At 42.1% G+C, this 15,830-nt stretch overlaps 1 protein-coding gene across 2 annotated transcripts in view; it reads right to left on the minus strand.

Moving 5' to 3' along the window:
* LOC138785892 (survival motor neuron protein-like) overlaps nucleotides 1-15,830 on the minus strand; it is a 44,982-nt gene that overhangs the window by 2,936 nt on the left and 26,216 nt on the right. For both annotated transcript variants that reach the window (XM_069962347.1, XM_069962346.1), the window contains 3 exons: nucleotides 4,357-4,539; nucleotides 1,103-1,171; nucleotides 869-1,018 (listed from right to left, as the gene is read on the minus strand). In XM_069962347.1, coding sequence (XP_069818448.1) covers nucleotides 869-1,018; nucleotides 1,103-1,171; nucleotides 4,357-4,539 — 402 coding nt within the window. The remainder of the gene's footprint in view (nucleotides 1-868; nucleotides 1,019-1,102; nucleotides 1,172-4,356; nucleotides 4,540-15,830) is intronic.

A 15,830-nucleotide genomic window follows, 5' to 3' on the forward strand; every position in this document is an offset into this window, starting at 1 on the left:
TCATGGACGTCATAATGGAGAAAAGCACTGTTTTTCATGACGTTCCTGGATGTCATTTTGGGAGAGGGGGTTAACATTATACAATAGAATTCAGAAAGAATGGCATATTAAACACTATTTTAAGGTTTTAGCATGAACTTCCACCACCCATGGGGAGGCCAAAACATTGCCTTGGTCTGTCAGGTAAAGCCCTGCAGAAAAAGTTTGAAAAGCCCTGTTTTACAGTGTTAATAGGAGGAAAGGAAAAGGAAAATATAGAATCCACGACAGGCCAATTTTTCTGATCGGTTTTGTTATCTGCTAGATTGTTTGTTTATGACAAAATGGAAATTTTAGCAGCAAATTTTGGTTGCTATAGTAACCCTTTTTAAATTAAAAAATATATCTAAAAATTTCTAGAAAAAATGTAAACATTTGCATGCAACACAAATGAAATAATTTTCGTTTACACTATGTCAGCGTTGTTTGGCAAAGGTTTATAGTGTTTGCACTGCTGGACAATTTCCATTGACCTTAATAGAGCACATTATTATATCAGCCTTACTCTCCAGCATATATCGCAAAAAATACTGGCATCACATTTAAATGTTTGACACATATAAAGCATTTTTTAAATGCAGAAACATGGTTTTTATATTTAAAAAAAATGCTTACAAACTGAAAAGTTGTACAACTTACATAATTTACTCAGTTCCTCACAGAGGAAAGCCTTTGTTTGTGGGCAGTAAATTACCTAGATTGGCAATTCTTGTTTACAGTGCCAATCTAGTGAATACTTTATAAATAAAGTCTTATTACATAAAACTGGAAATATACTATGACTAACATCTGTGTTGCAATTTCCGATAATATTTCCTGAAGCTATCACCTTGTAAAAGCCAGTGTGATATCCAGTCATGTACCAAGCCATGAGCATACAAGCTAATACATCTTCATCCTCTTGCTCCTCTTCATCATAATCCTCCCACTCTGTGCTGAAGAAAGGAGGTGGTGGGGGAGGTGGGGGGAGGGGTGCTGACTAGAAAGAAAATAAAAAACTGATATTACAAATGTGCCTGAAAGAACGAGGAGAAAATTACAGGGTGTAAGGTGAGTTACATACGGGAGGCCAATTGTGCCAGGCAGGAAGATGTGCTCTCACTGGAGGTGGCGGTGGTGGCCAAAAGCAGCCCTGTAATAACGATAAATAAAAGAATAAATGTAAAAAAAATGCTCAATATGTTGACCGTCAAATAAATGGTTATATCTGTAGAGAGAAAACAGGGACAGGTTAAAACTTCTCCCCTTCCACCTAAGAAAAGCTAATTCAATCCTATTTCCATATTTCCAGCGCTTCAGAGAGACTGTTACCACTAACATCAGTCTCCCTCAAATATAAATGCAATCCAAAACAAACACCAACTACATGGGATGCCGGATAACCAGTAAGTTTTATTTTAGCATGGGAGGAAACCTGAGGGCAGATCATGTCAGACTAATCTTAATGATTTCTTGACTATGTCGCAAAAGTGCCTGATGAAGGTGGTGCTGTGGATATCGCCTATCTGGACTAAAGCAAAGCCTTTGAAAAAGCTGATAGAGAAGTTTGCGAAAATTGGACATAATTCCTAGATAGCTCAGTGGATATGTGGTTGGCTGAAGGATTAATATCAGAGGGTTGTTATTGATGAAGTGTATTCAGAACAGAGACTGGTTACAAGTGGTGTGCCACAAGGGTCTGCTCTGGGTCCTGTTCTTTTGTTGTAATATGTTTCTAAGATACATAGGAGAAAGTAATATGCTTGATATTCCTGGAGATATCTATAATATAAAAAATTAAACTTTGCTTGATAAGTGGTCAAAACAATGGAACCAGTAGCAAAATTAGGGGGGGGGGGGGGCAGTCACTACCGGGCCCATACTGGCAGGGGCCCACTGGGGTACTATATGGGTATACGGGGCACTGTGGGGAGACTGGCTACTATAAGAGGCACTATGGGGGGATTAACTACTATATGAGGCACTATAAGGGGGAACTGGCTACAATATGAGGCACTATAGGGGGGACTGGCTATTATATGAGGCACTATAGGGGGGACTGGCTACTATATGAGGCACTATGGGAGATTGGCTACTATATGAGGCACTATGGACGAGACTGGCTACTTTATGAGGCTCTATGGAGGGATTGGCTACTATATTAGGCACTATTGGTGGTGATTGGCTACTGTATGGGGCACTTTTGGGTATGGATTCGCTACTATGTGGGGCAGGTCCAGAGGAAGGAGAAGGGTGGCTTCCGAAGTGACTGGGAAGATGGTAGGGTCGCAAGGTTAGGTTTTGGTGCCCCTTTTCCCCTGGACCACACTGAGACCAGCTCCATGCCAGGATTAGGTGAGTATTTCAAAATTACTCCAATCCTAACCAATTATTGCTGACAATATAGAAATCAATTGCAGCCAGGGGCTTTTACACAGACAGATATTGGTCAGGAAAGATAATAGATAGATAGAATAGAATAGAATAGAATAGAATAGAAATATGAGGTACATTGATAGATCCAGTAGGAAACAGATCTCTAGCAGCTCATCATGTATCTTGAATTGCACGCACATGTACGATCCCAACATGAGAATACAACCAGCTGACATCTTTTACTGTCTAAAAGCTTATTACATAGCTGCTTTCTTCCAAAAACAGCCCTATACCTGCCCTAAAGTTGTTTGCAGTATTACAACTTTGATCCATTCATTTCAGAGACAAACTGAGGAGCAGAGTGGTGCTGTGCCTGGGAGAAGGCAGCTATGTTTATTTAATCTTGGATAACCCCTTTAACTTTTACACGGCTATATATGTGAAATGAGTAATGAGTCACTATGAATAATGTAGCAGAATATACCCTTTATTATTAAGACAACATTGTTGTCTGCTGAGGTTCCATACGGGTAACCTAATCAGTTGTGGGCCCACTCAGACTCACTGGGGGGGGGGGGGGGGGGGGAAGGAAGCTGCCCCGGATGCAAGGCTGGGGGGGGGGGGTGAGGCGCCAGTGTGTGTGTACTATGTACTGTGTGTATATATATATATGTATATATATATATATATATATATATATATATATATATATGCAGGCATTTAAGGAGTTGATGACATGCTACAGTGCGATCGCTGCAGCCTGTCATTAGCGGTGGGGTGCCTGCTGCTCACTGCAGCCGGCCCCCACCTCCTATGAAGCGCGCTATTCATAGCAGGAGAAACACCCAGGATCCAGGGTCATCTGGTGACAGACTTCCATAGCGTAACTGTATGTCCAGGGTCGTCTAGGGGTTAAAAATGAAAAGGTACAGAACCCTTCGAGATTTAGTACATTTGTTACTTTGGTGTCAATTACATATTACATTTTAAGTCCACAAACAGCATTATTGTATTTTTATTTTGACATCCTTCCATGCTTCTCTGATGGCACTGCCCACCCCATACTTGGACTAAGGCTTTATTCACACATTCTTTGTTCTGTCCGCAATTACGGGCATGCAATTGCGGAAAGAACATAAAACCAATGTTTTTCAATAGCCCGTTCACACTTCTGTACGTGTATACAGGGCAGTGATCGCACAGATCGCTAGGATAAACGTAGTGCTCCGTGAAGCACGGAGCGCTACGGATGCACATTCGTAGTGCGAGCCTCGGCCGCGGACTGCACTACAGGTGTGTGTATTCAGCCTAAAAGGAAAGAAAGAGGGAAAGGGAAAGAAAAAAGAAAGAGAAAAAAAGAAAAAGAAAGGAAATTTTATTTTATAATATTTTTTTCTGTAAAAAAGCAAGTGTTAACAGAAAACTTAACATTTATTACCCTGATTCTTCAGGTTTTTTGGCTTGTTTTTTTGCTATCTGGGGTTTTTGCATTTTCAAGCAATACATGAACTTTCTTTTCGCTCTTAGTGTTAGTAGATTTGGGATAAGTCACTACTAGGCATTGCTAGGTAAGAAGTAGTACGCTAACGTACATTTACACATCTTTTTGTGGGCGTATTTTGCCCATCTTTTTGAAGTGGAAATAGGTTTGTATTATGTGATTTTACAGCTGTAAAAGATGTTATCTGAACATAGCCTTAACTTGCTTTCCTATCTACCAGATGGATCGGAATATAATGAAGGTGCAAAAGAATAACCTGTTTTTGCTCCTGCCTATAAATAGCATGAGGAATCATTTCGTATGATGCTGTTGGACAGAATCCCTACAATTGAAATACTTCATTTTACTTTAATAGGCTGCCAGCATAAAATAAAACTACATGTCATCCTACATCACAAAAATACAAAAGGTTAAGATGTGTCCAATTAAGGCAATAACCAGTTATACTGAACACTACTCACCTTAGGTGGTGGAGGAGGAGGTAATGAAGGTGGAGGTGGTGGAGGGGGGGGTGGAGGCGGTGGTGGAGGTGGAAAAGTATACATCCAATCAGACTTCTTCCCTTGTTTCCTCCAGTTGCGGGATAGGTCAGGTGAAGAGGTAGAACTCCTCCGTGTATACAGCCAATCTGTGTCTTCCTCATCCTGCCAATCAAAGCTGTTAAATGTGAAAGCCAGCCTGCTTCTTGTGTACTGTGCTTAGTTTCTTCTTGTGCCTGTTCTTCTAGTGGCAAGTACAGTCTCCCCATGTACTAGTCAAAACCCTTTAGGCCAGGGCTTCTCAGTTTCCGTCCTCATGACCCACCAACAAGTCATGTTTTGAGGATATCTTATACAAAGTACACCTGTGATAATACCTGATACCCTAAGTATAATTCTATAACCTGTGAAATACTAAGGAAATCCTCAAAACATCACCTGTTTGTGGCCATGAAGACTGGAATTAAGAAGAGCTGCTCTAGACAACAGACAGATTTGTAGCCACAGCAATTCACCATACTACTCTCCTCCAGACATATAGAAGAAGGGTGTTTGGATTCATTTGGTGTTAGTGAATAGATCGATAGTCACTGTTTTTCCATTTCTTTCAGGATTTACTATTTTTTTTTTTAATGTAGATGTGGAATTTAGAAAACAATGATTAAAACGTGGGCCATCCTTTTGAAATTAACTGTCATAAAAAAAAAAAAAAAAAAAAAAAAAAAGGGGTCATAGAGATTTTATGCAGTGTAAAGAAGCAGAGAGGGAATCGCTTAGCTGAGTTATTCTCCCTATGCACACAAGTAATAAGTGGGGATCTCAGCACCCAGACCCCGACAAATCAAAACTTTTGACAGGTCTTTATGACATGTCAAAGGTTTTTTCTTTTTTTTTTAAATAGCAGTAACTGTTTAAAGACAATCTCTGCCTTTTAAGCCCATGTAATTTTATAGGTCAAGAATTCTACACTGATTTGCTTCTTATTTGGACAGGAAAAAAGGTCCTACCTTTTCTGCTCTCTGATGCTCTATTTCCTTCCTCTTACCCTCTGGTGATAACTTCCGAGAGGAGAGTGGGGCGGGAGCATGATGCAGGCATTGCATGTGGGTGAAACCATGCCTGCACTCAGTGTCCAATATCTGCCTGATGTAGCTGCAACATCAATAACATCGGCTAACTATTGATCATTGCCCGCAACATGCTTCCGCGGCGCCTCCCCTCTCGTCAGGGACGTTATCACCAGAGATGGTCAGAGGGAGGAAGTGAAGTGCTGGAGAGTAGAACAGGTAGGACCTTTTCTGCTCTTCAGATAACCCCTTTAACATATAGAACTACCAAAGAAAGGTAGGTGGGCACAACCAGGAAATAAAGGTGCACACACCTAAGGGTACACTGAAGCAAACAGTCATACAACATTAAAAAGAGTGCACCCTCTGTTTGTAGGTACATATATTTTTTATGTTGTATAACCCATTAACATAAAGCAAACACAGCAGCAACTCCAAATCTCCTGCAGCTATATCTAAAGGAAGCATAGGAGCTTACTGCATTCTACTTACTGTTTTAAGCTCCTACACATAGAGCTCAATCAAATAGTTACTATATCAGTGTGCACACTGCTATATTTATTTATATTTGCAAAATTTGGGGCACTGTATAAAAAAACCCAAAGCTTTAACACCCATGAAGATGTACTAAGGAATTAAAGGGGTAAGTTATCTCTTATGTACAGGATAGGGCAAAACTATCTGACCAGTGGGGGGGGGGGGGGGGGGGACTGACTGCTGGGATCATAACCAATCATAAGATCATAACCAATCATAAGAACAGAGAAAAATTTTACCCTGACCAGAACATACAGGGGGAATTCTACATACGGAGGGCTTACTACTGAGGAGTTACCTAAAGTGGGATGCCTAACTATTAGAGAGACTACCTATGGGGGCCTACCTGCACAAGGAGGTCTGACTACTATATAGATGCATGGGGGGTCTGACTATATGGCTGCACAGATGGGCCTAATTACTATATGGAAAAAGAGGGACCTAACTAATATATGGGGGCACAAAGGGGACCTAAGTGCGATATGGGAGCAGAGAGAGCACATATAATATATGGAGTCACAGAGGTGCATAACAGCTATATGGGGGACACCTAGGGGTCAGACTACTATATGGGAGCACAAAAAGGCCTAACTACTGAATGGGGGAACAGAGGGCCTAACAACGGTATGGATGCACAGAAGGGGCCTGACTTCTATATGGAGTCAATGGGCCCGAACTCCTATATTGAGACACAGTGATGCCCGAGTACTATATGGAAGCACAGAGGAGTCTGATTACTATATGGAGGCACAGATGGTGGCCCTGCTACTAACAGAGGGTGTAGAGGGGGCCTTAGTACTATTTGAGGGCTCAAAATGGGTCTACATACATGGGAGCACAAAGTGGGCACTTTTACAGTATGGAGTAATACATATGTGGACTTTGTATAGGGGTGAGGATGGTGCTGGAGCGAAGAGCCTATAATGTTTGTCTGGCAGATTCTGTAGGGAAAAAGTCTCCATGATTGCCAGGCAAAATGATCAGAGAAGACACCTCCTGTGAGTCACTGGATGTAGCTGCACTGTAATCAGTCATGATGGGCAGATTCCCCATCCCTGACTTATTATGTGCACAGCCTGTGTACCATTGGTATTTGTAGAGTACTGATATTTGTACAGTGGAATTTATTTAGTAATGGTATAGGGGTATTAGTCACTTTGTGGTGGTGATGGTGGTGGTCATGGTGTACAGGGCCGCTTTAACCTGAGGGCAAAAGGTGCACCAGGCCCACTGGTTAAAGGGCCCCCCTGAGCAGGCCCACCGTTGCTATGTGCGACAAGTGCGGTCGCACAGGGCTCCGGCGACCAGCCTGTCAGTGAGGAGCTCCATGGATGGGTAATCTACTTACCTGTACATTGTAGCTATGAGTGCTCGGGGAACTTGGGGGGTGGAGCTATATACTATTGAGGGAGCGCAGAGGGGGGCTATATACTATTGGTGGAGCACACGGGGGGCGCTATAAACTATTGAGGGAGCGCACAGGAGGGCTATATACTATTGAGGGAGCGCACAGGGGGCTATATACTATTGAGCGAGCGCACAGGGGGGCTATATACTATTGAGGGAGCGCACAGGGGGGCTTTATACTATTGGGGGAGAACACGGGGGCGCTATATACTATTGAGGGAGCACACAGGGGGGCTATATACTATTGAGGGAGTGCACAGGGGGGCTATATACTATTAAGGAAGCGCACAGGGGGGCTCTATACTATTGAGAGAGCGCACAGGGGGGCTATATACTATTTAGGGAGTGCACAGGGGGCTATATACTATTTAGGGAGTGCACAGGGGGGCTATATACTATTGGGGGAGCGCACATGGGGGCTATATAATACTGGGGAGAGTGCACAGGGGTTATTTAAACTACTGGGGAAGTGCACAGGAGGGTTGTATATAACTGGGGGAGCACACGGGGGTCTATATACCACAGGCACACCTTAAAACTGTGGGGGCACAGAGGGGTGTAACTACTATATAGGGGGAAAAAAGGGGTGTAACTACTATATAGGGGTACAAAGGACCTAACTACTGTATGTGTTGAAGCCTTAAATATTTGTCTGGCAGATTCTGGAGAGAAGATTCACAGCCGGGGGAGACATCATGGTGGCCTACGCTGGATGGAGCCAAAAAGAAAAGGTCACTGATTCTGAGAAGACGCCCCCTGTGAGTCACTGGATGTAACTGCACTCTGTTATAGGCTTGTAGTGATAGGGGTCATGGTGTGACGGTATTATGTACAGCTATCATTGGTGATATCTTTCTGTTTTGTTCAGAGCAGTTTTCATGTAATATGTAATCACTGTATGGTGGAAATAGTGTTGTAAGGAAACTTCTGTATGTATTGGGGCTCTTAAAGGGGAACTCCGGATAAGAAAAACTTGTTTTCTATTAAAAGTACATTAAAAGTTATATAGATGTGTCTATACAATGTATGGCTGCGTTCACACTACGTATATTTCAGTCAGTATTGCAACCAAAACCAGGAGTAGATTAAAAACACAGAAAGGATCTATTCACACAATGTTGAAATTGAGTGGATGGCCGCCATATAACAGTAAATAATGGCCATTATTTCAATATAACAGCCGTTGTTCTAAAATAACAGCAAATATTTGCCATTAAATGGCGGCCATCCACTCAATTTCACCATTGTGTGAACAGATCCTTTCTGTGTTTTTAATACACTCCTGGTTTTGGTTGCAATACTGACTGAAATATACTGACTGAAATATACGTAGTGTGAACGCAGCCTATGGCTAGGTTCACACTACGTATATGTCCTGCCGTAGTTTTTACGCGGCCGGACATGTGCGGCTGAAACTACGGTCGTGTGAAAATAGACATACGGTCGAATTAGACATGCGGCCAAATCTTTAGGAAGTGAGGCAAACACCTCTTGAATGCATCTGGGAAAGCAGAGCAACAGTATTACAGGAATCGGCATTACGGGGTTAGCGATCCTCTGCAATGCCGATGCCTCTAATGGTTAATATATTAAATTAATAAAATATATTTTCGTTGTAATAAAGTCACTTTTGTTGTTCAATAATTTAATTCTAACGAATCCATCATTGTGCAATTAAATATACTGTTAAAATAAATATATATATCAATAAATGTATATTTATATATATATATTTATTTTTTTACAGTATATTTAATTGCACAAGTATGGATTCGTTTAAATTAAATTATTGAACAACGAAACTGATTTTATTACAACAAAAATGTTTTTTATTAATTAAATATTAATTAGTACAGGAAGCTCCATTAAGCCGTTAATTTATATTCCCGGTAAATAGAGCATTCTGTACTAATCAATACTTTACTTTAATTAAAACATCAAATGTTTCTTCTAATTATGCTATCACATTAGCATTATTAGAAGAAACATTTTGAATCATATGTGCGATCAGCTGATATGCTGATCGCACATATAAAAGAGCCGTTCGCAGCACAGTGACTTCATTGTGCCGCGGACGGTGAAGAGACAAGATTGAAGAGAGAAGAGCAAGACATCGGAGAGTGGGTATAAAGCTCTCCCCACCCCCTCCCCAGCACTGCACCAATCCCAGCAAGGAAGGGGGGTATCCCAATCCCAGCTGGTATGGGTGCAGTCTGACATCAGTCTGGCCCCCAAGGGGTTAAGGGGGATGCAATACATCCTCCCTTAACCCCTTGGGGGCCAGACTATAAGCAGCAATCTGTAAAGATGCTGCATACTGTAAGGTGCACAACACAGCTCACAATGATGGGTGTTGCGCTCCTGTTTGTGTTTTTTTTGTGTGTTTCTCCCTTTTTGTTTTTCAGATATCGGTATCCAGTGGATTACGTCAGATTCCATGGACTACGTCGATGACCAGCGTTTTTTTTTTTTTTTTTTTAATAAAATGTCAATGAGGGGTGTGGGGGTGTATGTATTGCATCCCCCTTAACCCCTTGGGGGCCAGACTGATGTCAGACTGCACCCATACCAGCAAGGAAGGGGTTAAGTGACCCCCCCTTCTTTGATGGGATGGGTGCAGTGTTGGGGAGGGGGTGGGGAGAGCTTTATACTCACTCTCCGATGTCTTGCTCTTCTCTCTTCCATCTTGTCTCTTCGCCGTCCGCCGGCACAATGAAGTCACTGTGCTGCGGACGGCTCTTTTATATGTGCGATCAGCTGATCAGCTGATCGCACATATGATTCAAAATGTTTCTTCTAATAATGCTATTGTTATAGCATAATTAGAAGAAACATTTGATGTTTTAATAAAGTAAAGTATTGATTAGTACAGAATGCTCTATTTACCGGGAATATGAATTAACGGCTTGATGGAGCTTCCTGTACTAATTAATAAAACACATTTTTGTTGTAATAAAATCAGTTTCCTTGTTCAATAATTTAATTTAAATGAATCCATACTTGTGCAATTAAATATACTGTAAAAAATATATATATATATATAAATATACATTTATTGATATATATATTTATTTTAACAGTATATTTAATTGCACAATGATGGATTTGTTAGAATTAAATTATTGAACAACGAAAGGGACTTTATTACAAAGAAAATGTGTTTTATTAATTTAATATATTAACTATTAGAGGCATCGGCATTCGGCATTATTGCCGGCTATTTTTTAAGTACTCCGTACGGGACCGCCTGTAAATCCACGGCCGTGAATTTGCACAGTTCCGGCCTCAAACAATGGTCTTGTTAATTTTTTATGGGTCCGTTTACGATCGGGCCGTAGGCTCATATGTAGTGTGCACTGTGCAGCAGTATATCGTATACTTTCCAGCGTACGCATCAACCTCAAAACTACGGGCGAATACTCGCGGCTCGCACTACGGCCGTACATATATGTAGTGTGAACATAGCCTATTACTGTATCTGTACAGTTCTGCCACACTGATAGAAATCCAGGAAGTGAAAAAAATGGCCTCTGTGCAAATCCACATTGTCTCCTGCTCCCACTGCTCTCCCAACTTAGGAGACAAATATTCCATGCCTCTGTCTCACATTGTGTGTGTGTTTGCTGATGATGCAGACAGGGGACAGGGCGTGATGTCACAGGAGGCTTGGCTGGATAACCCAATCCCCTGACTGATTCATCATCTCTAACCGGCCAGAAGCAGCTGCTGCACTAATTTTACTGATTGTAATGGGTGGGGGCTGTGATGATCACATGAGGGAAAGCATTGCATTCTGGGAAATGCCAGACCAGGAAAAACAGAAACACAAAACAGAGCACCCCCCCACACCCCCCCAAACAAATGGATTTTTGGTAGTTTCGAAACTGGGATAGACAGGTAAGTAATGCGTTACGCTTCTGCAGAAGTTTAATTTTTTTAACCTCTACCTTTAATACAGTGTGGGGGCACTTTCAGTACATTATACTGTGTGTGGAGCTCCTATTCTGATAACGCGGGGGGGGGGGGGGGGGGGGGGTCCGAAAGGGAAGAGGGGGGGGGGCACTCTTGAGGGCTGTGCACTAGGCCCACCAATGTATAAAAAACAGCCCTGATGGTGTAACACTACTAGTTTGCTGCTGGTATTATTGGTCTTGGTATACTGGATTTTAGTAATAGAGTGGTATTAGTCATAGATTTGGTCAGTAACAGTGTAATGGTATAGTGGTATGAATGGTGATAATATGGTAACTTTATATTATTCTTATATATCACCTATTAATGGTGTTCTGGGGTCACTTACACACACTGAGCCCCTACAGATCTAGGTATTCTTATCTCTGATACAGTGTACAATCCACCTTGGACCCTCTAACTACAAGAGCTGCGAACGCTACATCTCTCATCATTTACCGACACTTTGCAGCCCTCGGGATATGCTGGGATTTGAAGTACAAATGAACAGACAGCTCAAGGGGTTGTCCCCTCGGAAACTATAACTCTCAGCATTCCCCGAGAGCTTTACAATTGTAGGGTATTCTGAGAGTTGTAATTGTTGTTATTCCCAAGGGAGTTGTGGTCACAGATACAGATCAGTCCAGGGTGGGACCAGGTCTGCATGGGACCAGGTCACTTCACACCGGTTCTTCACTGGTTGCCACCAGTGTCACTTTTACTGGTGGGCACCAGGTACCCCAAGTCCAACACTGGAGCCTGCTCCGACTGCAGTACAGTACAGACATCAGAGCCCACCAGAGAATCCTCTGGTGGGCCTGACATCTGGCTTTTCTGTATGGTCCTCCAGGGAAAGCAGGACACATGTCCCAGGTATCCGGACGAGCATATCATTTGTGTGTGTATGCCTTAAAGGCATGAGAGTGGCAATAGGAATAAGTTATACGGTATCCTGGTGTACCGTGAGGGGTTGCTGGGTGTTATGGTGCAACTGGGGCCTAACTGGAACCTACTTGTCACGTTGGGGTCCGAGGATGTTATGATGGCCCAGCCTCTCAACACACAAAGGAGATGCAAAGAAATATGTACCTTGAAGTAAGTTATGTCCACACACTTGTAGGATGAAAGCAATAAGGCACTTTACTTGAGGTAAAACTTTGGAACAGCCCATACAGTTGCATAAGGTGGCAATATGCAGTCAGGATGATCCAACACAAGGAGTTAATTGGGAGATCTGTGGTAGCTTTCAGTTTAGTGATCAAATGGAGTTCTGAGGCAGCTAATAACACTTTGATACTCTCAGTTCTTCTATCTTTATGACCAGCTTACTGAGGAATAGGTTAGGCAGAGCTGAGAGTCTCACATACACTCGTGCCTGTGCAGAAGGTCTCTGTAGCAGGGTTGACCTAATGACTAAAGTTTTTTGAATGGCAGAATTAGAGAAGGGTATCTCAGTAGCTTGAACTGGAGTGGGACACTTTGGTATACTGGTAAGTTCAGAGAAGTCCTCTGGCATTTGGGGGTTCTATCCAGTAGATCACTTACTCTTGCACTGGTCCCAAACAGATGATCCAGGCTCCTTTACCAAAGGAATTTAGTAGTTCTGGGAGTAAAGATGCTGCTTTGCTTCTCTTCTAATTTCCAGACCTGAAGGTGGACTGAGAACAGTGGTCACTGTCACCTGGCAAAGCCAAACACTACACTAGTCCTAACCAGGGAATTTCACTCCTTCCAGAAGAAGGGTGGAGTTCGGGCACAAGATCTTGGCTAGAGATGAGCGAACCTCGAGCATGCTCGAGTCCATCCTAACCTGATCGTTCGGCATTTAATTCGCTGGGGCTGCTGAAGTTGGATAAAGCTCTAAGGTTGTCTAGAAAACATGGATACAGCCAATGACTATATCCATGTTTTCTACATAGCCTTGGGGCTTTATCCAACTTCAGCAGCCACCGCTAATTAAATGCCGAACAATCGGGTTCGGATGGACTCGAGCATGCTCGAGGTTCGCTCATCTCTACTCTTGGCCCAATCATAGGAGTTCTGTCTTGGTACCAAGAATACAAGGCTTACCTTACAGATCTCTTGTTCACTCTTGTTATACAGATAAGAAATACACAAGCACATGTTAGGACATGGGTGTAGCAGAGCTGAGAAAGCTACTAAACAAAATAGAGGGCTCTACAGAGGCTTCTGGAGTTAAATACACCACACCACAGAGTCAAACCTAGGAACACCTCATTCTACCTTACTTTGGGCAGAAATTAGTTGCTCCGGGTTACCACAGTTATGGCAGAGCCCAAACACAATTTTTGTACAGGGGTCTTCTGGAGTCTGTGTCTGCCCCTGAGTGGCAGCACAAATACATGGTCACTACTTCATTCACTGTCTATGGAACTTCCAAACATAATCAGCTCAGCACTTGGCAACATTCAAAAGCCCACAGTGAATGAATAGCGAGTTAGCCACATATGTATGGTGTTCTTTATTCATTTTTGGGGGGTACACCTTTCCCTTGTTCTTCTGATTAATGGGATCCCAGCACTCAGGCACCTTCCGGGCAACTTGTTATATTCTATCCTGTGGACTTTTAAGGATGGGAATAGCCCTTCTTCCAGCAAACAATTTCAAATTGAACAAAAATATTGTTTAAGGGTGGAAATTTACATAAAAGTCTTTATTAAGTCTATTATGCAGCATTTGTGAGGCTTTTGCTTTCTGTAGTTTAGTCTAACCAAGGTCAGCCCCCCCAGTGACTGCAAAAGGACATTCTATCATTCTCAATCCCACTGTAAACTATAAGGTTTCCACACACCAAACCCCATTCGGCCCCACACATATCAGGCTGTGTACCCCTGAGCTGTCCAATCCTAGAGGTGCAGGACTCGCCTGCTTCTTGCCGCGAGTGCGTGCGTGGACACTGGATGGAGGCATCAGATCAGCCAAGTTCTGCTCCTCCTCATTCTTATATCCCTCATACACCACCAAACAGGTGCCCAACACCTCATCCACAGAGCGAATAACGGCTGAGTATAGCTGTCCGTCCTCAGACCACTGTACTGAACAACGGTCACCAACCTTCCACTAAATAAGAAAAAAAAATATGAGAGATGGTGCACGTGTAGGTTTTATTAAAAAAATTATAAATCTATTAAAGATACTTGATGCAAAATAAAAACCAACAAGTTTACAATACACCACTTTGATGGAAGAGGTATATTAGTCATACTTGGTCAGGTAATATAATTTGGAAGGTATAAGAAGATATTTTCAACAGTGTGACTTTAAAAGCATCAGGAAAAGAAACTGCTATGGTCTGTCAAAGGTAAATAGAAGTGGAAAGTTGACACGATTTATATATCTAATCTAAATGTCCACAATACAAGTGCACAAATTGTTAACTATTTTCCCAAATCTAATTTTGAGGTTTACTCTAGGCCTATTATATAATTATTAAATAGGGCTCCAGCTTAAAGTGGTTATCCAGAATTAGCAAAACACACAGCTACTTTCTTGCAAAAACAGCACACAACTCTCCCCAGGTTGTGTGTGGTATTGCAACTGAGTTCCATTCATTTGAACAGAACTAAGCTGCAAAAGTGAGGGCAAGATTAAATAGGTAGTTCGTCAACTTTTTCTTCTTTCAAATCAACAGGTGCCAGAAAGTGCCAAAGAATTTGTAATTTACTTCTATTAAATCTCAAGTCTTCCAGTACTTATCAGCTGCTGTTTGTCCTGCAGAAAATTGTGTATTCTTTCCAGCCTGACTTAGTGCTCTCTGCTGCCACCTCTGTCCATGACAGGAACTGTCCAGAGCAGTAGCAAATCCCCACTGAAAACCTCTCCTGCTCTCCAGGCTGGAAAGAATACACCACTTCCTGCAGGACATACAGCAGCTGATAAGTACTGAAAGACTTGAGATTTTTTTTTACTAAAAGTAAAGTACAAATCGCTGGCACTTACTTACACCAGTTGATTTGAAATATTTTTTTTTCTGAACTGCCCCTTTAATCCAGTTTTTGTAAGAAAGCAGCCATGTTTTGTAAGCCTGTATAATCCCTTTAAAAAAGCATACAAATCATTGGTCTTTGTGTCATCTATATAGCAGACATATAGGAGGAGCCATACATTTAGAGGGAAATTATAATCCCTTTCATGCTGTTGTGATTGCTTCTAACTGCCCATCAGACTTGATTGATAAGTGTCTCCCTATACCCAAACAGGGAGAGATCAATTAATCAAAGCTGGTGGTGCAGGAAGAAGTTGCTGGGGACCGCCCTTACAACTCTTGGCTCGGGCACCATGAAAGTGATGACAGGTTCCCTTTTAGGTAATAGCGACAGAATGAATCATCATAGTGGTAATAGTAGGAAAGATGGGTCTTGTGATGTATGTGACAACGGGACTAGAATTATATTATTATCAACACTTTGGATGAAATGTCTTCAAAACACAGTAGGCCAAAACAGTTTTCATCAGTACTGAAGCAGACAGTGG

The sequence above is a fragment of the Dendropsophus ebraccatus genome, chromosome 3 (genome assembly GCF_027789765.1).
Source record: "Dendropsophus ebraccatus isolate aDenEbr1 chromosome 3, aDenEbr1.pat, whole genome shotgun sequence".
NCBI classification, from domain to species: domain Eukaryota; kingdom Metazoa; phylum Chordata; class Amphibia; order Anura; family Hylidae; genus Dendropsophus; species Dendropsophus ebraccatus.